The 26,250-nt window shown below is 47.7% G+C and overlaps 2 protein-coding genes across 2 annotated transcripts; both read left to right on the top strand.

Moving 5' to 3' along the window:
- Window positions 1-10,801: 10,801 nt before the first annotated feature.
- On the top strand, window positions 10,802-12,220 carry LOC136548196 (probable 2' cyclic ADP-D-ribose synthase BdTIR). The gene is made up of 2 exons (XM_066539805.1): window positions 10,802-11,370; window positions 12,145-12,220. Exons 1-2 carry the CDS (start codon window positions 10,802-10,804, stop codon window positions 12,218-12,220), a joined length of 645 nt encoding a protein of 214 aa, XP_066395902.1.
- A 4,507-nt stretch (window positions 12,221-16,727) lies between these two features.
- LOC136548195 (dirigent protein 10-like) lies at window positions 16,728-24,307 on the top strand. The gene is made up of 3 exons (XM_066539803.1): window positions 16,728-16,813; window positions 16,879-17,137; window positions 23,846-24,307. The coding sequence occupies exons 1-3, from the start codon at window positions 16,728-16,730 to the stop codon at window positions 24,305-24,307; spliced, it is 807 nt and encodes a 268-aa protein (XP_066395900.1).
- Window positions 24,308-26,250: the final 1,943 nt, after the last annotated feature.

The following is a 26,250-nucleotide window of genomic DNA, read 5'->3' as shown; positions in this document are numbered from 1 at the left end:
GGTGTCCATCAAGGTGTTAAGAGTGTTAGCTCACACGTTTTTAGTGATGTGCATGGGATCAAGACAGTGGCGTACACTCAGAAATAGCCAGTAAGATAGTTTCTAGAAAACTAATTTTTTCTTCCAAATGCTTCCATCAGGCGCTACTACTATATTGTCCCCCTTCCCAAGGACAACCTCCAGTTTGTTGAGTTCTCGAAGTATCACAGGCCCGTCTTGATATTTTGGAGCTAAGCGTTTCTCAATAGTATCGTTGAAATCTTTTCTGTTCCTGCGGTAAGGGTGATCCTTAGGTAGGAACCTATGGTGTCCCATATAAACTATCTTTTAGTTGTTTGGCAGATTTACCGCATCGGTGTCGTCCAAGCACTCGACACATCCAGTATAGCCTTTTGTCTTCTCTCCGGCAAACGAACCTCGACCTAGCAGGTCGGTGATTGTAACGATAAGTACTCCCTTGATTGTGACATGTTCCTTTTTGTACTCGTCCCAAACATCCGGCACACCCTTTTTAAACATCTCCACTAGTTCATTGATCACTGATTCTAGAAACATATCGATGTTATTCCCAGGTTGTCTTGGCCCTTGGATCAGTAGTGGCATCTGGATGTACGACCGCTTGATATAGACCCAAGGTGGAAGGTTGTATATACAGAGCGTCACTGGCTAGGTGCTATGATTGCTTCTAACCTGGTCGAAAGGATTCATCCCATCTGTGCTTAAAGCAAACCAAAGGTGCCTTACCTCTCCACCGATGTCCTTATAGAACATAGTATTGACAGTCCTCCAGTCATGCCCATCGGCGGGGTGCCTCATCATTGTATCTTTCTTACGCTCTTCGCCATGCTAGCGCAACAGCTTGGTCGACTTTGCACATGCAAACAGCCTATGCACCCGGAGAGCTATAGGGAAATACCAAACGACCTTTATGGGACCTCCTCTGGTCTTGATACCCTCATCTGACGGCCCTTCCTTGTACCATGGAGCTTCACACTTAGGGCACTTGTCCAAGTCTTTGTATTTTTCTCCATGGTACAATATGCAATCATTGGAACACGCGTGGATTTTTTCAACCTCGAGGCCGATGGGGCAGATCATTTGCTTGACCAAGTATGTCTTTTCTGGTAACTCATTTTTTTCTGGGAGCATTTTCCTTATTATACCTAACAACTGATCGAAGCCTTTATCGCTCAATCCGTTTGTCGATTTGAACTCTAACAGTATGATGTCGGCTTCCAGTTTGCTCATTGGATAATTCCTATACAATGGTGTTTTGCCATCTTGTCTTATTTTCTCTAGCTTTCTCAACTGTCTTTCACTAAGACCTCCGGTCTCTACATTACGTCGCAGCTGAGAAATGCCATCGTTATCCTCGGTGTCGTTAGCTAGACTGTTCCTAAACACATTATTAACTGTGGCCATAGGTTCCATGTTGACACCGGGTGCCTCGTCAGCATCGTGGATGGCTACGTCAGGCATGTCCACATCATCATCGTTTCCCTACAGAACATTCACACCAACCTCGCCATGCATAGTCCATATCGTATAGTTTGGCATGAACCCCCTGGTAATCAAGTGCGATCGTATAGACTCAATTTGACGAAAGTTCCTATGATTCTTGCAATCTTTGCATGGGCAGAAGACAGGGTTCCAATTCCCAGCATGGGTTTTGGCATCGGTGATAAACTGGCTGACGCCATGCATGTACCACTTGTCCGTTCGGGACAGATGCATCCACTCTCGATCCATCTCTGCACAAAAAAATACTGAGACATTAATTACAAAGAATTAATAAGAAATCGAGCTTCATGAACAACAATTGTAGCTCGAAAGTACGATTTTTGGAAAACATTATTGTACATTAATTATTGAAAAATTAAAATTGGTAGCCTCGGCCCTGAAAATTGAAAATCTTAGTAAAAAACAATTATTGCACAATATTGAAGAACTACTATTCTACTCTACTTCTAAGAACTAATTATAGCATCACATACTAACAATGATGATCTTGACCACCATGGAATAATTAGCTAGGAATTTAAATGTGTTCATAAACACTAACCTTTTGGATGATGGATTCACCATAATTTGAGCCTTGCACAAATGTCCAATTAAAAAAGTGCTCTCTAGAATGGAGAAAGAACTAGAATGAGAATCAAGCAATGTAGCCATCAAAACGAAGCTAATTATGCAACAAAATCAAAGGAGTGGATGTTTGTTACTAACCTTAAAGCAAAAAGATCAAGCCATTCTTCAAAATCCAAGCACTAGCTTCATGATGAAGAGCAGCCGCAACAATGGAGGAAAGAGTCCAAACGCGCGCCTCTGTTCTCGGGATGAAAGATAGGAGTAAGGAGAGGACGGCTGCAGCCTTTTTGTGTTGTAGGCTTATCACCGTCGGTTCTTGGCTAGAACCGACAGTGATAATGTCCAATCACTGTCGGCTCTTGGCTTAAACCGGCAGTGATGAGTGCTGCCAAAACACTGTCGATTCAAGCCAAAAACCGGCAGTGAGGTGGTCCTTCACTGCCAGTTTTAGCCCAGCACCAATCCTTTTTTTATTTTCAAGCTCATAACCGGCAGTGAAGGTACATCACTGCCGGTTCTCACAAATCCGGTAGTGATGAGGCCGACAGTGATGTGCAAATCTGACGTAGTAATTGCATTGTAAGCATGGTTGGTTCTAACTATCAAAAAGGATACATACGCCGTAGAAAGTGATGAAAAGTGGAAGGAAAAAACCATGCCTCCCCACAGTAAATTGGGTCTGTCTCCATATCAGGTGCCCGCTATCCTGCTTGACCATCAGTCACCATCCTAATCGTCTTCTTCCTCACGCTTCTTCCCCGTTTTCTTCTTTGCGCGTGCGGTCGTCGTCTTCTCCCTCTCCATGAAGGCGTGTAAATGCACGCACTCATCTGATTATCTGAGCATGCACGATGACCATCCACCAAAAGCCAGAAAACAAATTTGTCAAAACAAAAAAAAGGCAGAAAACAAAGAATCTGACGAAACAGTGTGGCATAGGTTGAGCCGTCTAGGTACGTCGTACCTTTTTTCCATGCTTTAATAGAAATCACAGGACCCGTGTCTGTTTGTTCACTACTGATAGATATAGATAGAGACTTGGAGTTGGAGTACACGGTAAGGATCCACGCGAGGATCTCAGGGTGTCGTGGTCATGCATGGTACGTAGTCGTAGCTACATAAAATTATACAGGTAAAGACAAGGTTCGCGAGTGAGTCAGACGCGCGCGGCTACATACATACTCTTGTTTGACCTGCAAATGCAGCCGCGCTCTCGCATGCATTAATTAGGATAGATATATGAGCACTATTAGACCCAGACTATTGATTAATTAGTTGATCACTAGTAAACAAGTCATCCAAGTTTTATCAACAATAGATGGATGTACAAGTTTTATCCTCAAGAAGGTCGATCAGCAGTGAGAGCCTGCGTCAGCTCACTCGTCAAGCCGTGTACGGACAACGGAGGGGGGCTTCGATCGATTCTCTTCTCTATCTCTAAAGAATTATATATATATTTGGATGAATCCTCGGAGCATGCAACTGATGATTGGATCCGGTGCTTATATTCACTACTGGAAACCGGCAATTTGCCGAGTGCCTGCGGCACTCGGCAAAGCCCGAAATACATTCGGTAAAGGCTTTGCCGAGTGCCGCACTAGGCAAAGAGCAATCGGCAAAGAACCCGTCAGCAAAGGTTTCTTTGCCGAGTGCCACATATTGGGCACTCAGTAAAGCCTTTGCCGAGTGTCACGTCAGTACTCGGCAAAAAAAAACCGACGTCAACTCTGACGGCCTCTTTGTCGAGTGTCACCTCAGCGGCACTCGGCAAAGAATTTTTTTTTTGAAAATTCTTTGCCGAGTGTCATACTCTTGTACTCGGCAAAGAAATTTTTTCTTTTTAAAAAAAATCTTTGCCGAGTGCCATAGCTCTGGCACTCGGCAAAGCTGGGAAATTGGGTCTCTGGTTCCTAGCTTTGCCGAGTGCCATGGTCACGGCACTCGGCAAAGCCATCTTTACCGAGTGTGGCACTCGACAAAGAGGGAAAAAATGCTATTTTTTTGTTTTTTTGTTTTCCATCAGCGCAAACAAAGAAATCACATATATATCAACACACAGCACAGGATATATCATATACACATCCATATTCCATCACATACACATCCATAACCCATCACATACACATCCACCATCCATAATACATCACATACAAATCCATTGTCCATAATCCATCATACATTCGTATTATCCATGACAATATCCATCACAATATATATATGTCTCTAGTAGTAGTCCAACATAAGGCTAAGTCTAACACAAGTCCATGCAACATAAAAAGAAACAAATAAACGGTACCTACTGCCAGCCTCCCCACCCGGAGTGTGAACTGCCACCTTGAGGAGGGCTAGTTGTCCACCCGGCCTGTGGAGAAGGGCCACCTTGAGGAGTTGGGTTCGAACCCGCTGACTGTTGCTGCACAAAGGAGAAGCGAATTCATGAGTATCTACAGGAGGGTCGCACAAGCTAAAGGAATAAACAACCATATATAATCACCGGAGTCCCTACAGGAGGAGGAGGAGCCACAACTGGAGCGAGCAGCGACTGGGGCACGACCACACCTGGCAAGGTCTGAAGGCTCGCCATGAAGCTGAACATGTCCTGTAGCCTCTACGTCTCGGCCACCCTCTGGGCTTGTACAGCCTCCATCTGCAGCCGATGGGCCTCCTCCTGGGCCGCCTGCTGGGCCTCCAACCTCTGCAAGTCGGCCTGCAACATTCCACCCACAATGTTTAAACAATGCAAAGGCAAGGTAGATGTGTAAAAGTAATGAACGACGAATAAAATAGTACTAACTTGGAATTCCGCCATCTGCTGCTGTGAGCTCTACTGCCGAGAGCGTATGGGGAGGGAGGAGCTCGTGCTCCTTGCTCGAATCTCGGTGAGGTTGGGAACAGAGGCGGAGTCGACTGTGTTGTTCGCCATCCAGTACCGGACGTGCTACTTCCCTCCTCCCAGCCTCATCAGGAGGTCTGTGTCCAGGGGCTGGGTGGCCGGATCGAAGTCCTCCCCATGGCGCTCGCGGGCCGCCGAGGTGTACTCGCTAAGCTTGCTGTGGACGCTCGCGCTGGTGTATGCCTCAGGCCCATCCGCCGGGTTGTAGGTGACTTCCGGGGCCATCACCTTGCCCTTGTGTGCCAGGCGTACGCCATGAACTCATTGCATTCCTGGCCTTGGTGCGCCTGGGACTGCGAGGAAAATACAAAGATAATTACAAGTAATGAGAATTGAGCGTTAGAATAAATAAATAAAGATGAAAACACAAAGAAGATTACCCATGTCCGGGTGTACGCGCTGAGGCTCCGGTTGCCTTGGTGGTGTGGCGCCCCACCCATCTGCAGGCGGCAGTCTCGACGGATGTTGTACTTCTCCGCCCACTCCTCTGAGAGCCACCTGTCCACAATGGCCTCCCAGCAGAGGCGGTGCCTGGCGCACCAATCAGGACATTGCTGCATGCCATCAAGTTATTAATATGTCAGAAGATGAAATGAAGCCTACCTATTCTTCATGGAAGGAGTCAATATTAATGTTTTGTACTTACCAAGAGGTACTGTTCCTTGGTGAGCGTCCTGGTCCTGGCATCGGCCTTCCTCACCACCTAACCAAGGACGTCAGCGCTGTAGTTGATGATGCACTAGAGCCGCGTCTCATGGTATAGGTCCGAGAGTCAGGACCTACAGACCTTGTCCTGCACTCACGCCGCCCGGTCCTCAAACCCTTCGTCGCACCTAAAGAAGTCCTGCATACAGACATCATGTATCGTTTCATTATTTCAAGAATGACCAATGAATGCGTAATATTGACCACCCGCGGATGCGTAGATGGGGTCAGTTTCAATGCTCTGCTCCTATCCGAGACAGAATTTCGGCAGCACCTCCCCGCTGTTCTCCCGATACACGTCCTGCAAGGGAGATTGTGTATCTAGAGAACAACAGGGAGGTGATGCCGAAAGTCTGTCTTGGACCAGAGCGAACCATGGAAACTAACCTCATCTACGCATCCGCGAGCTGTCCAAAATACGTGGACAATCCGAAAGAGATACGGTCACATATATGCAAAGATCTGCATACCTCCAACTGTATCTCTTTCGAACGGGAGACGCCTAACTGGGCTACGTGACCATATAAAACATACATGCAAAGGAGGAGGGGGTTATACCTAGGGTGGCGGTGGAGTCAGGCTAGCGGGGCAGTGACGTGTTGGTGCAGTGGTGAGGCGATGCGGTGCAGGCAGACCAGCAGCGCTGATGAAGACGATCAGCGTCGCCGAGTCCCTACCACGGGTCCTTCTCCTACATAAAAAGGCAATAGGTTAGAATCCATTGAAAATTTCGGCATCACCTCCCCTGCACGGGGAGGTTTCCAAAACCTGCAAGAAACGTAGGCGCGATGGCCAACAACGACATATATACCAAACATAGGCACGAAGGCCAACAAACATATATATACCAAGACGAGCCATGTACTTTAGTTCTCTTTCCATGCAGATGAAAGTATCGAAGTAGTACAACAAGTACTACTACCACTACAACTACTACCAACACTAACACTACTACTACTAACACTGCTACTATCACTACTTACTACTAACAATACTACTAACACTACTACTTACTAACTACTACTAACACTACTAAGTACTACTACTAACTACTACAGGTGTAGGGCATACCTTCGCGACGAGAATGGCAGCGACGAGGGTCGGCGATGACGGCGGGGACGACGGCGGGGATGACCGTAGCGGCGTGAGGGTCGACGGGCCTAGGCCGGCACCTTCCTTCTCCTCTCCTTCTCCTTCTCCTCCTCTCTTCTCCCCTCCTCCTCTCTTCTCCCCTTCTCCTCTCTTCTCCCCTGCCTCCTCCTCCTCTCTTCTGCAGTGGCGCGGTGGCCGGGGCGGGGAGGCACGGTGGCCGGGGCGGGGAGGCGCGGTGGCCGGGGCGGGGTGGCCGGGGCGGGGAGGCGGGGTGGCCGGGGCACCACAGTGCGGTGGCAGCGGCTGAGGGAGATAGAGGTGAGAGGGAGAGAGAAATGAGAGAGCGAGACAGAGAGTGCGCCGGCCGGGCGCGGTTGAAGGAAACGGCGGCTTTGCCGAGTGCCAGATCGGCGGCACTCGGCAAAGTCAATTTTCTTCGCTGAGTGTCGTGATCTGGCACTCGGCGAAGTTTTAAAAAAATTTCAGCAGCTCATTGCCGAGTGCCAGCTGGGCGGCACTCGGCAAAGTTATTACTTTGCCGAGTGCTAACCCTAGGCACTCGGCAAAATATTTTTTTTTTTGTTTTTTGCCACCAATTTTTTTTGAAGCTTTAGTACACTACCACAAACAACATGTTTAATTTTGGGACATTTTTACTGCCGTTTGGCATATTTCTATAGTTTATTTTGTTTTGTTGAATTTTTCCAGAAAATATAAGTTTGAACTGTAGGTGCATCGAATAATGGATTACATTCGTTCAAAAAATGTTATCCTTGTTTCTTAGTGTAAATTTAGGCTAAATCCAGGAACTGTCTCGAAATTTCGATCAACGTGCTCACGGGGCAATGCCGCCAACTTACGTGGGAGAAGTTGCCCAGGATGGATTTGTCGGGCTCCTGTGCAGAGGCTACCGTGCCAAATCGGCTTGGATCCAGCCAGGACGGATTTGTCGGGCTCCTGTGCAGAGGCTACCGAAACTGGCCAAGCTGGTTGCTTGTTCCAGCGACCACCGACACGCCTCCGAGTGATTCAGTCCCGTTGAATCTCATGTGGTTCCCACGGCCTCTAAGGTGCCTAACGACGGTAGAGAGGAGGAGATGGTCCATTATGAGCCCTCTCCGGAAGGATCTGTCTTGAGACTATTACTTTGTGGGAAACGATGCAAGGATGACTCAACTCAACTTTGCGACACAATCCCGAAGACTCCGTGAATCATCTCAAGCCACTACGTGTGAAGGGCCACATTAATGGCACACCAATTAATCCATAACATATTGGTGGATAATGAAGCGATTGTAAATTTAATGCCATAGTCGCTTTACAAGAAGCTTGGCGGTACGGATGAGGAGTTGATCAAGACTAATATGACGATCAGCGGCATTGCAAGAGGAGAGCTAATTCCGGCCAAGGGAGGTTGCTTCGATGGTGTGTTCACCATTAGGAGCAAAACATTATAAACTGTTTTCTTTGTTACATAAGTGCAAGGGAGCTACAACTTAATTCTCAGGGGCGATTGGGTCCATGTCAATTAGTGTGTTCCTTCCAGTCTGCACCCGTTCCTCATCTTGTGGGTGGCTAACAGAGTGAATCGGAGATCATTCACGCACACTCATCAACCCATGTTGCCATGGCCAATCTTCAATCAGGGGCATGATGGTATTGCCTGTTTGTCTGAGCATAACCTTGTTGATTTTCAATCATTAGTGTCACTAGAGAGAGGTTTGTACCTGTTTATTTGAAGCTGATTAATAATTGGCTCAATATCTTCATGTAGTTACTAGTGGATTCTAATTTAGAGTGGTTAAAACATCGTGTTGAGCGGTATTGAACTTCTAAGACCGATGTCTATGAGGATATTGACGATTTTGATGAACTTAATAAAATAGGACAAGGTTTTACGTCGCCTGAACTATCGAAAAAGGTTGGTATTGCGGATGGCGCCAAGGCTAACGTTTGTAAACCAAAACTTGGAAGCCGATTATAAAGTTAAGTTAATCGAGCTTCTCTAGTAATGTGTTGATTGTTTTGCATGGAATAATGCTGAGATGTCTGGATTGAGCCGCGAGCTTGTTGAGCATCGGCTTCCCATTAAACATGGGTTTAGGACTCACAAACAACACATGTGCAGTTTCAACTCTATAATATACAACTGCACTAAAGAAGAAAATTAATCAGTTGTTGGAAGCGGATTTCTTTAAGCCATGCAAATATGTGGCGTGGGTCTCTAATATTGTACCCATTGAGAAGAAAGACACCAAAAAGTTGTGAGTTTGTATTGATTTAGAGATCTTAATATATCTACTTTAAAAGATGAATATCCTATGTCTATAGCCGATATGCTTATTAATGATGCTTTGAGACATCGCATTATCAGTTTCCTTGATGGTAATGCTGGTTATAATAAGATTTTTATGGCCGAAGGGGAACATGTCCAAAATGGCCTTTAATTGTTCTTGGGAGATGATCACCTTGCAATGTCTCCAGCAAGTATGAATTTCTGAATATCACTTTGATCATCTTTAATGGACCTTCTTCCCAGCTCGGTGACAATTTGCCAAACTTGTTGCTCTTCCTCCCAAGTGGTAAAATTGTTTTCCAACTCGATGACCATTTGAGCCTTGTCTTTCTCAATATACTTCAAAGCTTGTATTCTTTTATAGGTTACCTCATCAATATTGTGAATTATCATACCATGGTACATTATATCAGATAATCATTTGTTTTGCTAATCTATATGCATTCAAATTCACTTCGACCGGTAACATGGCTTCCTGCCCACACACCAGCTCAAAACGAGTGACCTTAGTGGCACTATGTCTAGACAAGCGATGGGCCCACAGAGCTTCATACAAAACTTCATGCCACCTTCTAGGATCGCCTTCAATTTTTTTTCTTGATAAGCTTGATCAAAGTCTTATTGCTCAATTTAGCTTGGCCATTAGCTTGAGCATAATATGGAGATGAATTGAGCAACTTAATTTTATAGAATTCGTCAAAAATCCCGTACTTTGTTTGACACAAAAGAGGTCCCTTGGTCTGTAAATAATGTCTGAGGGATACCGAATCATATATGATACGATCAGTAATAAACTCAATCTCATTATTGTGTGTCATATTCTTCAAAGAAACAAATCAGTCCACTTTGTGAAGTAATCAGTAGTGACCAAGATGAAGTGATGTCCCATTAACGATGGAGGATGAATTTGGCCAATAAAATCTAGCTCCCAACCTTGAAACCACCTTGATAATAGGATGCTTCAACGCAGCAGGAAACTGAATATTACCAAACCATTGGCACTCTTCGCACCCATTGTATTCGTGAAAGCAACGGCAATCATAGTGGGCCAATAGCTTGGCCATTAGCGTTGATGCATCCAGCGAGAGAAAAAAAAAACAAGACAGAAGCAAGGGAAATGATTGAAATGACATACCCTATACATTGCCTGGCGGATAAGACTCACCGAAATGAAGACGGCAAGAAGAAATGGGTGCGGTTCCCAGAAAATAAAAAACAGAGCTGTGTGTGGGTGTCTCTCACTAGAGAAACAAAACTACTTGCACGATGATAACACAGAACAAAGCATCCGATGGATGAGATAAGAGTGAGCAAAAATTCCGATGGCCGGCAAAACGCGTGAGCACAGACAACAAAAACAACCCGTTCATGTTTAGCTTTTCCCTTATTTTTTCAATGGTTCGGTGAGCACCACCTGCACGCCTTTTCTGATTCCTGCTGGCTTTTGTGTTGTATCCGCGGACACGTTTGAACACAAGTACACAACCTCGATGTTGATGTTCAGCGACGAAGCGCTGGGACAAACCGTGCGCGTCATAGATGTATATTCAAAATTTCAAATGCAGAATCAAAATGGACCGAGATTTTTCCTCACCAAGGAGCGTACGCTTTCACACGTACGTTGTTGCCAATTGCCGCTATAAAACTCATCCCCGGGCATTGTATCACCCAGAGTACTGTTCCCTGATCGTTGGTCGATCTAGCTTCATTCGTCGGCGGAGGCTTCGATGAGCGGTTCGCTAGCGGTGCGCCTCAACGCGTCAGCGGAGGCCGCAGCCACCACCGGGAACAGCGCCTCGTCGTCGGCGGAGGCGCGGCGGGTAGAGTCGTCCGCCGACGAGGCGGAGGTGTCCGGCTGCGTGAAGGCGCCGCCGCCGTACTACGACGTGTTCATCAACCACCGCGGGGTGGACACCAGGCACACGGTGGCGCGCCTGCTGCACGACCGGCTGCTGCAGCTCAGCGGCGGCCGGGTCCGCACGTTCCTGGACAGCATGTCCTTGCGTCCGGGGGACAGGCTGGTGGAGGGCATCAACCATGGCATGAGCCAGTGCAAGGTGGCTGTGGCCATCTTCTCCGAGCAATACCTCGACTCCGAGTTCTGCCTCCAAGAGCTCGCCGCGCTGGTGGAGGCGCGAAAGGTGATCGTTCCCATCTTCTACGGCGTCAAGCCCTCCGCTCTGGTCCTGCCACAGGCCGTCGTCGACACCCACGCGCCCCGTGACGTCGAGCGCTTCAGGGTCGCGCTGCGCGAGGCCAAGTACACCGTTGGCCTCGCCTACGACCCAGCCACAGGGTACGTAACGCGCCGACCTGACCTAGCTACTCCTAATAATCTTCTATATATGGGTCCATGCACGCGCCATTGAAAGGGATGTGCTATACTTCAGTCGCCTCAAAACAGGCTTCGTCTCACGCGATGGATTCCAACGTTTGGATGAACATCCGATGGTCACTGTGTTGTCTTCTACCTCAGGTCAGTCACCGTTCTTTTTCCCAAAGCATGCGACCCCACCGCCATCGCCACCGCTGCCCCGCCGCGACGTAGGTAGGGTCTCGCCGGAGCGGCCGCGGCCACGAAGCTCCGGCAAGACCCTACCGCGCCCGCGGCCGCTACCTTCTTTCCCTTCCCCCTTCTGCCACCGCCACAGCCATTGTCGCCCCCGCACTGACCTAGGCCGACTGCCTCCTCCATAGCCAGAACCCTAATCGCCGGCCTCCCGCCGTCCCCATCGCCTGACTGGCCTATCTCCCGCGAGGCCCTTCTAAACCCGCCGGAGTTGAGGAAGAAGAGAGAGAGAGGGAGTCACAAAGAGGGCGTCAGAGTTGGGAAACCCTAGCCATGCCACCGTGTTCTACGTCGAAGCGGGTGTGTGGGAGCGGGTCACCTGAAATCGATTTCAGGCACTGAAGTATAGGAATTGTGCGGAACTAATTATACTTGTCCAATAATAGATAGGTGGGGAAAAGGGATTTGATTAGACCACAGCAACACCATTGTAAATAAAAAGAGCTGTCTCTCTTAGAATCGTTTTCTATTATTAATGGTGATCTCTGGATCTGCATGCAGTGATTTGGCCGAGCTGGTGTCAGCGGCAGCGAACGCGGTGATGCAGAGGATTGAACAAATTGAGAGCATGCGATGACGATCGTTCCCACTTTAATTTCCAGGCAGTGATTTCGAAGACGCAGTTTTAACAAATAATGACAGGCACATCTGTAAACGCGGGAAATAAAATTGTAATCATGTATGTATAAACAGATGATTCTTTACACAAATCTGCTATACGTCTCACTGCAATGTCAGTCGTTGCATGGCGGAGTTCGATTCAGACGTTTTGTCTCTCCTCGCCCATTTTTCTCGCTTTGGCCTCTGGGTTACGCACTTACGCGTGTGTCGGTGTGCACGCGCTTGTGCACCTACGTATCATATTCATGCCGTTGCTCTATTTCTTTTTCTTTCATGATCAATGCATCTGGATCGAACTACTTGAACGTAGCTATGGATCGTTTCAAAAAGTAGTATATTAGGTTTTACACTTTAGCTTCTTTGTCACGACAATGCATATACCAGCTACATTATGTGTATATAACTACACATATAGTACACTACGACTACATAAAGGGACACTACTGCCGGCAATTTCAAAACCGGTAGCGATATAACTACTTGCTTCGAAACTCACAGTTAGTATCACTGCCGGTTGTGGTTAAAAACCGACAGTGTTACGTGCTCAGTGCTCTAGATCTAGAATTTCATTTAATTTCTGTTGAGTGCGTATGTTTTCGTCCGCAACCCATTTAATTCTGACTAAGTCCACCGACGCATTCGCATCCTCTCTTCTCCAAGATCTTTTCCTCACTCCCTTCGTCTGCCTTTCTCTCTAGCACTGCTCGGTGGTAAAGAATCGAAGGGCACGATGGCCACTGCGGCACATCATGGAACAGGGCATAGGCGCACAGCGACTGCGAGCTCATTAGTGCGGGCGGGCCCGGTAGCGCGGGGTGGCAGCGGCAAAGCCCGGCCACACTCGGGGCTCCAGGCCTGACCGCACGGGGCAGTGATGGTGACATGTGTGGGGCTGCACCGGGCTGCTGCAGCAGTGCGTGTGGGGCGAGGGCATGTCAGGGTTCAAGATGAACCCTGACGATAACTGAAGAGAATTGGGGAAAATCAGAAGATTCAGAGGAGAAAGAGCAGGAACAGCAAATTCAGAATGGGAAACAGATGGACAGAGGACAGGACTCAATAGCGAGAAACAGAATTCGGTTACAGCCCTTGTTTAGTGGACCCCAAATTCCAAAAAAGTGCTACAGTACCTGTCACATCGAATGTTTGCGGCCCATGCATGGAGCATTAAATGTAGATGAAAAAAAAACTAATTGCATAGTTTGATGGGAAATTGCGAGACGAACGTTTTGAGCCTAATTAGTCCATGTTTGAACACTAATTGCCAAATAAAAACGAAGGTGCTACAGTAGCCCCAAATTCCAACTTCCTGGAACTAAATAAGGGCACAATTGTTGCCTCTCTCAGTTCCTGAATCGAGTACTTATACTATTACATGGCATTGGGCCCACCAAACAGGCGCACCACCTTAACCGCCTGAACAACCTCCAGCCACGCTCTGAACCGGCCTTCTCTCCTATTGTCGGGATCAGCTACAGGAGCGGCCTTCAGTTTCCTGACAGGGCAATGGTTGGCTCGGTGGTGCATCGGCTGCGGTTGTGCAGGAGCAGCGCTGCGAGCCCGGCGGCCGGGCAGCGGCGGCAAAGCCCATCGATCCGTGTGGGGCTCCAGGCCTGGCTGTGTGGGTTGGCAGTGCCAGCAGACATGTGGAGCTATAGGCCTATAGCGGCGGCGCCTAGGGTGAAGGCAGCAGTGGGGCCTGGTGGTGCGTCGACTGTGGCCGCACGGCACGGCGAGCCCGTCGGTGGGGAGCCACGACAGGGTGCTCTGAGTTTTTTTGGAAATCTTCATCACTGTTGGTTGAAAGCCCAATTAACAGTGATAACCTCTGACCTTCAATGCAGATGACGCAGTGCCGGTTCCAAATCCAGCAGTGAAGGTGCTTTTGGAATTGGCGGTGATTCCTAGTTTTGTAGTAGTGTACTGTACGTAGCTGCAGCCTTTCAAAGAAATAGTCTCATGTTGCGTGTACATTCTCACCACGTATCAGGTGCATGTGTTGCTGATCTGTGTGCTGCTGGCTAGGCTCGATCTTGTGTGTTGTGTATTTTATTTGAACCATCTCATCGTTTGAACATCAACTCACCTTATTAATTTTACATTACTAAAATCAATCTAGTATGGAGTGTAATTTGATCGATGGAAAAAGGTTTAGTTTTGTTTGAATGACTGTACTATCTATAGGGCAGTCATATTATGTATTGTACTTCACTTAAAATAGTTTCCAAATTTTAAATCTATTTATAAATTTAATACTTCAAATAGTATTTAGTTGTCTATCATGTCTCCGTGTCGATGTCATGCTACGCAAAGGAACTCTAAATTTGAGTCAAGTTGAAAAGTGAATGGTATTGATAGTTAAGGTTTGAAATGAATGGTTTCACGATTCCAGACTGAAAAATAGACTCAGACATAGTTGAGTGTTATAATATAAGGTTTTCTCTTTTGAGTCAAGTCGAAAAGTGAACGGTATTGATAGTTGATTTTGAAAAATGAATGGTTTCATGATCCAAGGCTGAAAAATAGACTCAGTCATAGTTGAGTGTTATAATAACATAGGCTTTTCTGCTAATTGAAGGGGACCGTGACGCCTAAGAGGGGGGCTGAATTAGGCAACTTAAAAAACTAACTCTAAACTATGACCTCTTTTTATAACCTTAGCAAAACCTATACAAAAGATAAACTATCTAAATGTGCAACTACGGTTTTGCTAGTGTGTTGCTATCTCTACCGCAAAAGGAGTAATACAATTAATATAAATGCGGAAGCTAAAGAGCAAGGTAGAGATATGCAAACTCCCATCAACGACTCCGGTATTTTTACCGAGGTATCGAGAAGCGCGCATGCTTCCCCCTAGTCCTTGTTGGAGCCCCTCGCAAGGTATCCCTCGCAAAGGCCAAGCTCCCGGTCGGGTAACTCCGTGGATAGCCTCGGGCCTTCCCCACACACAAGTGGGTCTCCGACGTGCCTTCCGGCAAGCCTCTCCCGAATGCTCCCCGCCGTCTTCAATATCAAGCTTCCGGCCGAAACGCCGCGGGCCTTGTTCCCTCCGGTACACGGTGGTGGCCACACCACAAACGCGGTTGGTGTGATCTCGCAAGACTACAAGCCCCTCCGATGTACAACAATGGTGCGCGCAAGCACCAAGTGGTAAGAGGTATGCAAACATCACTAAACACTAGGCCTAAACCTAGAGCAAGCGCATAAGCGGTGGTCTAATCAACCTAAGCACTTCGCAAAGCACGTACGCTAATCACCTAATGAATCACTAAGCACTATGCAAGTGGAGATCACTAAAATGGTGTATCAACACCTTTGGTATGTTTCCTCAGCTCCACACTTGCCAAATGGCCGGTTGGGGGTTGTATTTATAAGCCCCACTGAGAAAGTAGCCGTTGGGGATGAAATCCCGCTTTTCTGCTACTGACCGAATGCTGGAGTCGTCCTGATCGAACGCGTCCGATCGTCCCGACCGTTGGAGCCGCGAACAACTAATCAGACGCTGCCAGCGTCCGGTCACCTACCACCGGACGCGTCCGGTCGTAGTTTCGCCGCTCTGGAACCTCTCTGTACTCGACCGGACTCTGTTGTCCTGCGTCCGGTCGATCTGCCGCCAGCGTTCGGTCACGCCTGTTGCCGAGCCTCTTGATCGGAGCGTCCGGTCACTTTCTTCCAGCGTCCGGTCCAGTGTCCGGTCAGTTCTATGAGCTCGTTTCTTCGCGATCTTGCGTACGGCTTGGTTCCTATCTTCATGCTTGAACTTTGCTTGATATCTTAGGTTTTCTCTTGTGCTCCTAGGGTCTTGCTTATGGTGTTGATCATTGGATCATTACTTCGCCTTCGTCCAAGTCACGTCTTGCATCCTGTTGAACTACAAAACAATCACACTACTACAGGAATCAATTTGCGCAGCGTGGCCAAAATGGGCTCCGTGGCGGGCACCTCTTTTGCCCGCCACGGTTAACCGGTGGCCGGCCACCTAGGCGCCCGCTGCGGGAAAAGGGTTTACAGCGGCGGGCCACCTTACTTGCCCGCCGCAGGAAATCGATTTACCGCGGCGGGCATCGTTTAAGGCCCGCCATGGAAAATCGGAGGCCCAATAGGCCCAAAGCGAGGCCCACTATTTCCGTCGTCATATATATACATAGACTAGGGTTTCACTCGCACTCCCAGCAGCCATGCCTCCCTCTCTCATCTCACTCTCTGCGCCGTGACTCCCTCCCCTCCCCGACTCCCTCTCTCTCTCCGCCTCCCGACTCTCTATGTCGCGAGGCTCTCATCTCATTCTACCCCTCCACGCCTCCCTCCCTGCTCTCCACGTCACGAGGCGAAGCGCGGCGCGTGACAATATGACAAGAGGTGGCACATGTGGCGGCGCACTGGGCGATGGCGCGCGCGGGGCAACGGCGGCGCGCTGGGCGATGGCACGTGCGGAGCAACGGCGGCGCGCAGGGAGACGGCGCATGTGGGACGACGGCATGCGGGTCGATGGCGCGGGGCTAGGGTTTCGGATCCGCTGGGCCATTGGCGCGGAGGACGTCGATCCAAGGTAGGTGAGTTCATCTCCCTCTTCCTCTCTCCATCTCCCTCACTCCTCCCTCTTCCTCTCTCCAGATCTGATGGCGGCGACTTCCTCCTCCATGGATCGTGGGACGGCAACGATGAGCCCGTCCTGAGGCGGATCTGGCCGGTGGTGGCGCACGGTGACCGGATCCGGCCGGTGACGGCGTCCCGAGGCAGCTCTGGCCGGTGGCGGCGCGCGGTGATCGGATCCCGCCGTGGCGGGCGAGGACGGTTCGGCGCGGCGGCCTCCCTCCACTACGGCCACGACGTCGGGATCCACCACGGCCACGATGCCAGGACCTCCACCACGGTCCCGAGACGCTGGGGCCCGGTCGGCTGCTCCTCTTCTCCCTCCCCAAGCGTCACGGATCTGCAGCCGTGGGAAGCCCGTATCCGTTGCCGGTGGGCTCGCCGGCAGGCTCCTGGTTTTTTTTTGTTTTTTTAAATGATTAACCGCAACGGGCATCCTAACGTGCCCGCCGTGGTAAAAGTATATTTACCGCGGCGGGCACGTTACACCGCCCGCCGCGGTAAATCGGTTAACCACGGCGGGCAAGGCCGTCCGCCGCGGTTAAGCCACGATTTACCGTGGCCTCTAGGCCGCGGCGGACGGCTTTGCCTGCCGCGGAAAACCGAAAATGCCCGCCTCTAGTAAAGTTTGTGTAGTAGTGTCACTTGCAAGTTCATTAGTCCAATTTGGTTGTGTTGGTCATCAAACACCAAAATCCAAAGTAAATAGGCCAATGGTCCATTTTCCTTACAATCTCTCCCTTTTTGGTGATTGATGACAACATGATCAAAGCAAGCAAATAATAGAAAATTTTGAAATTTTAAAAAAAACTACCTACTTGCTAGGATGCAATGCAAGGGGCACGATTATGTGATGCTAAAAGATACTACTTGTAAAACTAAAAGATACTACATAAAAACTTATCTTGCCCTTGGAAATGTCCCCATGTGGCATTATGGATTAACGCCTTGCTTCCTACATATTCTCCCCATTACATAGGCAATCCATAATCCACTATCCTCCCTTTCTTGGACCATTACCACTTGTAAATTATTAATGCTTGCTTTTGGTCCTCTAAATTCTCTCCCTTTGGAATCAAACACCGAAAAGGAAGACATTAGTAGCACAAGTAAGGGTCAAACTTTGTGAGCCTTTATGTGTAGAGTGGAATAGGACACAAAATTTGACTCTCACATTATATAGATTAAGCTCCCCCTAAAAGTATGCATATATGTGATAGAAAGCAAAGTATATGCCTAATTAGCAAGTTATTGCTCAAGGGAATTTAATCTATATAATGCATGGAGAAAGCATATAAATATCAAAATGAAATCAGCATGATGATATTGGTTTAGAAATACCACATGTGGAAACCAAATTGATTTCTACAACTTGCAATGAGTGGTGAATATTTGAAGTGTGATGCTTAACTCCGGGGACTCCATTTTCCTTGCAATGAGACTACTACACACATGATAAACTTGAAAGGGTATTAGTCTCAAAGCATCAAACTTGTAGATTAACCTCCCCCTAAATTTGTGCATAGACAAGTGTGGAATACTTGTAGGGATCATGCACATTGATTTTAAAATAAAAAATATCACTTGAAAGATGACATCTCATGAATGTGAGAATCAATTTTCAAAGATGATATTCGGAGGAAATTATCTACAATTTAGACTTTGGCACATATTAGATGAACAATTGAAGGACAAGCTATGTGTCGTGCTTCTAATTTTAAACTATGTAGGTTTGCTCCAATTGTTAAGAATGAAACCGAGCAAGCCTACCATAAGATATACCTAGTGTATGCATGCCAAAAGATATAAGCATGCAAATGCAAACCTAGGCATGAAGGGTAACTAGATGCTAAAAGATACCAATTGTAGGAAAATTTAAATCTAATACTAATTGAAGTAAATTGAATCTAGTTACCTAATATGGGAAGGGGAATTTGGGTCCATAGTTTTCACTAACCCACTTGGTAATAATTTTGTCCATAATGATGCACTCCATGAAATGCATCCATACTTTACCAAGTCTCCAAATTCCCCGTCGTCCATCGGACTTCTCACTTCTCTTTCGGGATCCAAACCTTCTTGGTGCTCTTCATGTTGGAAATAATTTCCTTTGGCACCCAAAAGCGTTTGACCCCATTATTGGCTTGCTTGTTCACCTTGATGGCCACCACCTTGTCATTCTTCTTCTTTAAGAGATAAGGTGTGGAGGCCTTCTTGTCCACCTTGTTGGTGTAGGTGTTGGAGAGCTTGCTTGTTTGTTTTTTGTTTTTCTCTTTCTTCTTTGCTCCTCCCCCATTCTTCACCTTGCACTCATAGGACTTGTGACCTTCCTTGTGGCACACATAGCAAACCATGGTTTGTCCTTCATCAAGCTTCTTCACTCCCTTGACGGTGTTATCTTGATGAAGTTGGGTTTGCTTCGCCTTGCCTTTCACTTGAGTCAAGTCCTTGGTGAGGCGAGCTACTTCTTGCTTGAGTTGCTCATTCTCCTTTGCAACCTCTTGTGTGCATGTATCTACAACAACTTTCTCAACACAAACTTGGTTGCACAAAGGTGAGTCTAAACATAAATCATTACAAGAAGTAGAGGCATCTTTTTTAGACATGTTAAAGATAGAACTTTTCTTTTTATATGCCTTGGTGGGGGTTGTACTAACGGCTTCAAGATTAGAAACTTTATTAGTTAGCTCATCACAATGTTTGCACATGGTTTCTATTTTTGCAAGCAAACTTTTATAAGCCTCTTGTGAGCTAGCTAACTTTTCCTTTATTTTTTTATTTTTCTTTACAAGTTGCTCATCATTGATTGTGCATTCATTTGTTGTTGCACTAGCCTTAAGTTGCTCAATTTTAGTAGATAGTTCAACATTGAGATTAGCAAAGTTCTCATATTATTCAAGCAAAGTTTTGTATGCTTCTTGTGAACTATCTAGCTTTTCTTTTAAACTTTTGAGCTTCTTTTGTTGATTAGTGCAAACTTTAGCATATTTAAGATTTTGTTGCACAATTTTATCATAAGAAGGCAAATCATCATCACTATCACTCTCACTGGAGGAAGAGCTTTCGTTACCTCGTGCCATAAGGCACACACGTGAAGAGCTTGATGATGAGTGTTTGCAGCCTCGCCTCTTGTGATGGTGTTCTTCTTCACTTGAAGAATCATCCCATGATCTTATTGAGGTGAGAGCTTGGTTCTTGCATGCCTTCTTCTTTGTCTTGGGTGTGGGCTTGTTTGGACAAACTTCCATAAAGTGCCCCAACTCGTTTCATCCATAGCATCCTCTCTTTCTTTACTCATTTCTTTGATTGGTGAAAATGAGATCTTGGATTTGGATGGGCACACCCTTGACATTGAGACTTTGGATCATCTTCTCCACCTTGTTGATTAGTTTGATTGATTCTTCATCAAGGTCGGAGGTGGAGGAGGAAGATTGATCATCATCACTTGATTCATCATCATCATCATCCTTATCTTCACTTGAGGAGCTTGAGCTTGAGCTTGTCTCAACTTGCTTGTCCTTCATCTTCTTTTTCTCAGTACATGCGAGAGCTTTGCCTTTGCTTGATGAAGAGGCTTCTTCTTGACCCATTTTGCTTGACATTTCAAATGCCACTATCTTGCCAATGACTATGGTTGGGGTCATGGTACTCAAGTTCTCTATGTTGTGAAGGATGGTGATGATGCTTGCATATTTCTTTTGTGGTAGTACGAGATGATCTTCCTCACGGTGTCCACATCACCTAGCTTTGTTAATCCTATAGAATTGAGCTCATTGATTATTAGATTTAAACGAGAATACATATCACGAACAAGCTCATCATCATTCATTTCAAAAGAATCATAACTTTGTTGAGCTAGGCAATGCTTTTGCTCACGGACAATACTTGTGCCATCATGGAGCTCTTGGAGTTTTAACCAAATTTCATGTGCCGTATTTAAAGTGAACACTTGGTTAAAAATATCCGTGCTAAAAGATTCGAACAAGCAATTTTTAGCTCTAGCATTGAAATGTATTTCCTTTTCGTCACTCTTTGTGGGTTTATCAGGATTCTTAATGGGTTTCATCCCGTCACGAGTGACTCTCCAAACTCCCAAATCAACCGCCTCAAGGTAGCAAGTCATTCTAGCTTTATAATAGGGGAAGTTAGTGCCGTCAAAGTGCGGAGGCCTAGAGGTATCCATCCCAACCACTCTAAGTAGCGTCGGCTCAACGGTGGTTAAGCCAAAGGTCCAAATTGAGCCAACCGGCTCTGATACCAATTGAAGGGACTGTGACGCCTAAGAGGGGGGGGTGAATTAGACAACTTAAAAAACTACTTCTTAAGTATGGCCTCTTTTTCTAACCTTAGCAAAACCTATACAAAAGATAAACTATCTAAATGTGCAACTACGGTTTCGCTAGTGTGTTGCTATCTCTACCGCAAAAGGAGTAATACAATTAATGTAAATGCGGAAGCTAAAGAGCAAGGTAGAGATATGCAAACTCCCATCGACGACTCCAGTATTTTTACCGAGGTATCGAGAAGCGCACAAGCTTCCCCCTAGTCCTCGTTGGAGCCCCCCGTAAGGTATCCCTCGCAAAGGCCAAGCTCCCGGCCGGGTAACTCCGTGGATAGCCTCGGGCCTTCCCCACGCGCAAGTGGGTCTCCGACGTGCCTTCCGGCAAGCCTCTCCTGGATGCTCCCCGACGTCTTCACTATCAAGCTTTCGGCCGAAATGCCGCGGGCCTTGTTCCCTCTAGTACACGGTGGCGGCCACACCACAAACGCAGTTGGTGTGATCTCGTAAGACTACAAGCCCCTCCGATGTACAACAATGGTGCGCGCAAGCACCGAGTGGTAAGAGGTATGCAAACCTCACTAAACACTAGGCCTACACCTAGAGCAAGCGCATAAGCGGTGGTCTAATCAGCCTAAGCACTTCGCAAAGCACGTACGCTAATCACCTAATGAATCACTAAGCACTATGCAAGTGGAGATCACTAAAATAGTGTATTAACACCCTTGGTATGTTTTCTTAGCTCCACACTTGCCAAATGGCCGGTTGGGGGTTGTATTTATAAGCCCCACTGAGAAAGTAGCCGTTGGGGACGAAATCCTGCTTTTCTGCTACTGACCGGATGCTGGAGTCGTCCTGATCGAACGCGTCCGGTCGTCCCAACCGTTGGAGCCGCAAACAACTGATCGGACGCTGCCAGCGTCCGGTCACCTGCCACCGGACGCGTCCGGACGCAGTTTCGCCGCTCTAGAACCTCTCTGTACTCGACCAGACTCTACTGTCCTGCGTCCGGTCGCGCCTGTTGCTAAGCCTCTTGATCGGAGCGTCCGATCACTTTCTTCCAGCGTCCGGTCCAGCGTCCGGTCACTTCTGTGAGCTCGTTTCTTCACGATCTTGCATACGGCTTGGTTCCTATCTTCATGCTTGGACTTTGCTTGATATCTTGGGTTTTCTCTTGTGCTCCAAGGGTCTTGCTTATGGTGTTGATCATCGGATCATCACTTCGCCTTCGTCCAAGTCACGTTTTGCATCCTATTGAACTACAAAACAATCACTTGTAAGTTCATTAGTCCAATTTGGTTGTGTTGGTCATCAAACACCAAAATCCAAAGTAAATGGACCAATGGTCTATTTTCCTTGCACTAAGAATTAATTTGGGGAACTTAGTAGGAATAAAGCTCTCAAATTTCAAAAACTTTACCTTGATAAATATGTATCCAAAGGATGAAACAGAGTAGTCTTCTTAGGAATGTTAAGTAGCCATGTTATGGTACTCAACATCATCAACCATCTGCACTCAATCCGTCATAAAAAAGGAAAACTATGTATGGGTTGTTCAAGCTGACATGAGGGAACTAGCGTGCACAGTAAAAAAATCTGCCCTTAAAGGCATGTGCTTTTCTGACGTGCACCGTTGGGTGTATATATATGAAGTTGTGTGCACATATCTCCATGGACATGATCCAACGATGCATAGTAGGAAAGCATATATGCCCTTAAGGGCCAAAAACTACATTGTGAGTTCTTTAAATGAACGCAGCTGGATAATTTAAGTTTATATGATAAAGTAGGAAAAAAAAATAAAAGATTGTATCTAGTGAGGCTATAATCAGAAAAAAGGTAAATAAAGATAAAAAAAACACGGGTGGGAATCTTGTTGCTACTTTGTGAAGCAAACATTAAAATAATTGACTCCACCCTCCGATCCATTTCAAATTGTAAGTGTTTCTACCTTTTTTTAGATAAATAGCTTTTACTATGTAGTACCAGAAGACTTATGGTTTAGAACGGATATAGTAGTGGAGACCGTTGCATTCACTCACTCAACCCAAGTCCATGCATGGGTCCAACTTATCAACATCATCTACATTTTATGAAAAAGGTGTCACACACCAGGGCGAATGAAGTAGAGGACGGAGAATCAGTGGGCAGTGTCGTGCCCACGAGAACTTGTATCTGAGGAAGACAAGTCTTAATTCGTGTTAAACTCTGAACAGGGCACACGGAGACCTCTTCCTTCTACAGCAAGTTATATCCCCGAACATGTTCTCGTTGTGACGATTGCACACGTATGTCCATGGGATAGCTCAACTCTGGTGGCCATGGGTGTGACAAAATTAAAGATGTCAACGGGGACCCGATCCCCGATTCCCCATGGGGAATTCCCCTATTAGGGGACGGGGATGGGGCTAAATTCATCCCCATGGGGATTTAAATGGTAGGAAATTGGTCCCCGTCGGGTCTGACGGGGACGGGGATGGTTTGGTGTCCCCCGTCCCCGTTCCCCGTATCCCCGGCCCGCTAAGCTGCTACGCAGGTGCGCACGCAAAGCCCACCTAAAGGCCCAACGCAGCCGAATATATATACTACGGCTAACCCTAGATTCTCACTTCTCACCTCCCGCACGGCCGCACCAGACACACACTCCACCGACGCGCCGACACAGCACCACCACCAGCCTCCGTCTCTGTCTCGCCCTCTCCCTTTCAGGCGGCCACGGGGAGGAGCAGAGCTGAGGGAGAACGGCGGAGTAGAGCGGTGGGCGGCGGTGAGCGTGGAGTAGAGAGGGAGAAGGGGAAGCAGAGAGAGAGAGAGAGGGAGCTCGACGGCGCTCTGTGGAGGTGGAGCAGAGGAGGAGAGGAGAGGGCGGAGCAGAGGGAGAGCACGGGCGACGGCGGCAGCCTCAGCTCTGGGGAGGAGGATGCCGGATCCGCCGTCGGGGACGAACAGGGGGCCGGATCCGCCACCGGGGACGAGGTGGGGGCTGGATCCGCCGCTGGGGACGAGGTGGGGGTGGATCTCCGCCAGGGACGAGGTGGGGGGCAGATCTGCCGCCGGGGACGAGGTGGGGGGCTGGGGGCCGGATTCGCCATCGGGGACGGGGTCGGGGCCAGATCCGCCGCCGGGGAGGAGGTGGGGCGGATCCGCGCCCCCACGCGTGCTGCCGAGTGAGACGGGCCGCGCTCGCCGCTATGGTCGAGCCGCGCCGCCATGGATGGAGGGAGAGGGAGGAGGGGCGCCACCATGGTGGGAGCAAGGAGGGTCGCCAGCGTGGTTGGAGGGAGAGGGAGGGAGAGATAGAGTGGGGGGACGGAGAGACCGCGTGGGAGGGGATGGGACTGCGTGGGCGAGCGGGGAGGGGGAGGGGTTGATGCGGGATGGGGATCCCCGCAAGGATTAAATTCCCGAGCGGGGACGGGGATGGGGAAGAAGTGCTCCCCGTGGGCCTTCACGGGGACGGGGACGGGGGAAATTTGCCCCCGCGGGGACGGGGATGGAGCAGTAACCCCCGACGGGGAATTCCCCATTGACATTGCGAGACAAAATCTTAACGGAAAATCTCTGCTATCCTTGGTTGTGAAATTTGTACTTGCTTGTAGTACTCCGTAACACTTCAAAATTAAAAAAAAAAACTACTCCGTACATAAGTGTGGCCACCCCCTAGCTACCAAAGACCGTACATTTGTGGTGTGGATTGGGGGCGAACCGTGCAAGGTTCACTATCTAGAAAATGCATGACTTCTTACTATGTGGTTATTTTAAGGAAACTGATTTTTTGATTATTTAATGAACAAATTAAAGCGAAATGTAGTATTGCTAATTTGTGAGGCAAAAGTTTAGCCCTGTCACATCGAATCTTTGATACTAATTAGGAGTATTAAACATAGGCTAATTGTAAAACTAATTAGACAGACTGAGGCTAATTTACGAGATGAATCTATTAAGTCTAATTAGTCCATGATTTGATAATGTGGTGCTATAGTAAACATTTGTGAATTATGGATTAATTAGGCTTAACAAATTTGTCTCGTTAATTAGTCTACTCATGTGCAATTAGTTTTATAATTAGCTCATGTTTACTCCTTCTAGTTAGCATCCGAACGTCCTATGTGACACGGACTAAATTTTAGCCCCTGGATCCCTGCTCTATCGCTCGCGCCTGTTGCCGTCCATGCGTATGCCTACAGCTCCTACCTGCCCCCACTCATGATGCTACTGCTGCACCTGGCGGTGCGCTGTTGTTGCTGTCGTCGCCGTGCACCTGGCCGTGCGCTGCTGCTACCACCGCACCTATCGGCTCGGCTCTGCTGCTGCGGTACGCATGCACGTGGGGCCCACCATGCTCACTTTGCTTCCCTTGTGCACGCGGGGACCATCTCCGCCTGCGCCCACTTCCTACGCCTGTTAATGGAACACTTGCAACATGAAGCATTTGCTGCAACATACATCTGAAACAGATGAAACATTTAGAACATACACATACAACAAGTGTGTATGACCACTGCAACATACGTTCGAAACAGTTGAAACATACACTTGCAACATACGTGTATGCCAAGTGCAACATATACAACAACATCCGGATAAAACACTTGCAACATACATTTGAAAAAGCTGAAATATTTGAAACATATACTTAGAACATACGTATATAGCCATTGGAACATCTGCAACACTAGACCTACTTTTACAACATCAAGATGAAACATATGCAACATATATCTGGAACTCATAAAACATATGGTTGCAACATGTGCTCATCTACCTGTTGCCACTCAATCGAGGCTGGTTGACGTGGAGCTCGACGTCGGCGCAGAGCTCGATGCAACGCAGTGGCGCGGAGATCGCTCAAGGCCCACAGACCTTGGCAGTGGCCGTGGTAGGCGGATGCAGATCGCGGTCGCGATGTGAGGCGCGGGGGAGCGTAGCACGAGGCGCGAGGCGAGGGGGTAGGCGGGTCGATCCCATCCGGAGTATCATTATCGAAAATTAAAAGCCATCAAGTCTACTACTAGTAGAGAATAGTAGAGACCATTGCACTTATCAATCACTCAACACTCTGAAATGGTTATTTTAAAAGGAAAAAAAAGATGTACGAATAAGTACATTATGAT

Source organism: Miscanthus floridulus, chromosome 4 (assembly GCF_019320115.1).
Source record: "Miscanthus floridulus cultivar M001 chromosome 4, ASM1932011v1, whole genome shotgun sequence".
Lineage (NCBI taxonomy): Eukaryota > Viridiplantae > Streptophyta > Magnoliopsida > Poales > Poaceae > Miscanthus > Miscanthus floridulus.
The sequence above is the reverse complement of the archived record's forward strand: the minus strand, read 5'-3'. Positions and strand labels throughout refer to the sequence as shown.

Coding starts and splice junctions, on each gene's coding strand:
- LOC136548196 (XM_066539805.1), top strand. CDS start 10,802: ATGAGCGGTTCGCTAGCGGTGCGCCTCAACGCGTCAGCGGAGGCCGCA. Junction 11,371..12,144: donor GCCTACGACCCAGCCACAGG/GTACGTAACGCG, acceptor ATCTGCATGCAG/TGATTTGGCCGAGCTGGTGT.
- LOC136548195 (XM_066539803.1), top strand. CDS start 16,728: ATGTGGGACGACGGCATGCGGGTCGATGGCGCGGGGCTAGGGTTTCGG. Junction 16,814..16,878: donor GCGGAGGACGTCGATCCAAG/GTAGGTGAGTTC, acceptor TCCTCTCTCCAG/ATCTGATGGCGGCGACTTCC. Junction 17,138..23,845: donor ATGCCAGGACCTCCACCACG/GTCCCGAGACGC, acceptor TCTCCCTTTCAG/GCGGCCACGGGGAGGAGCAG.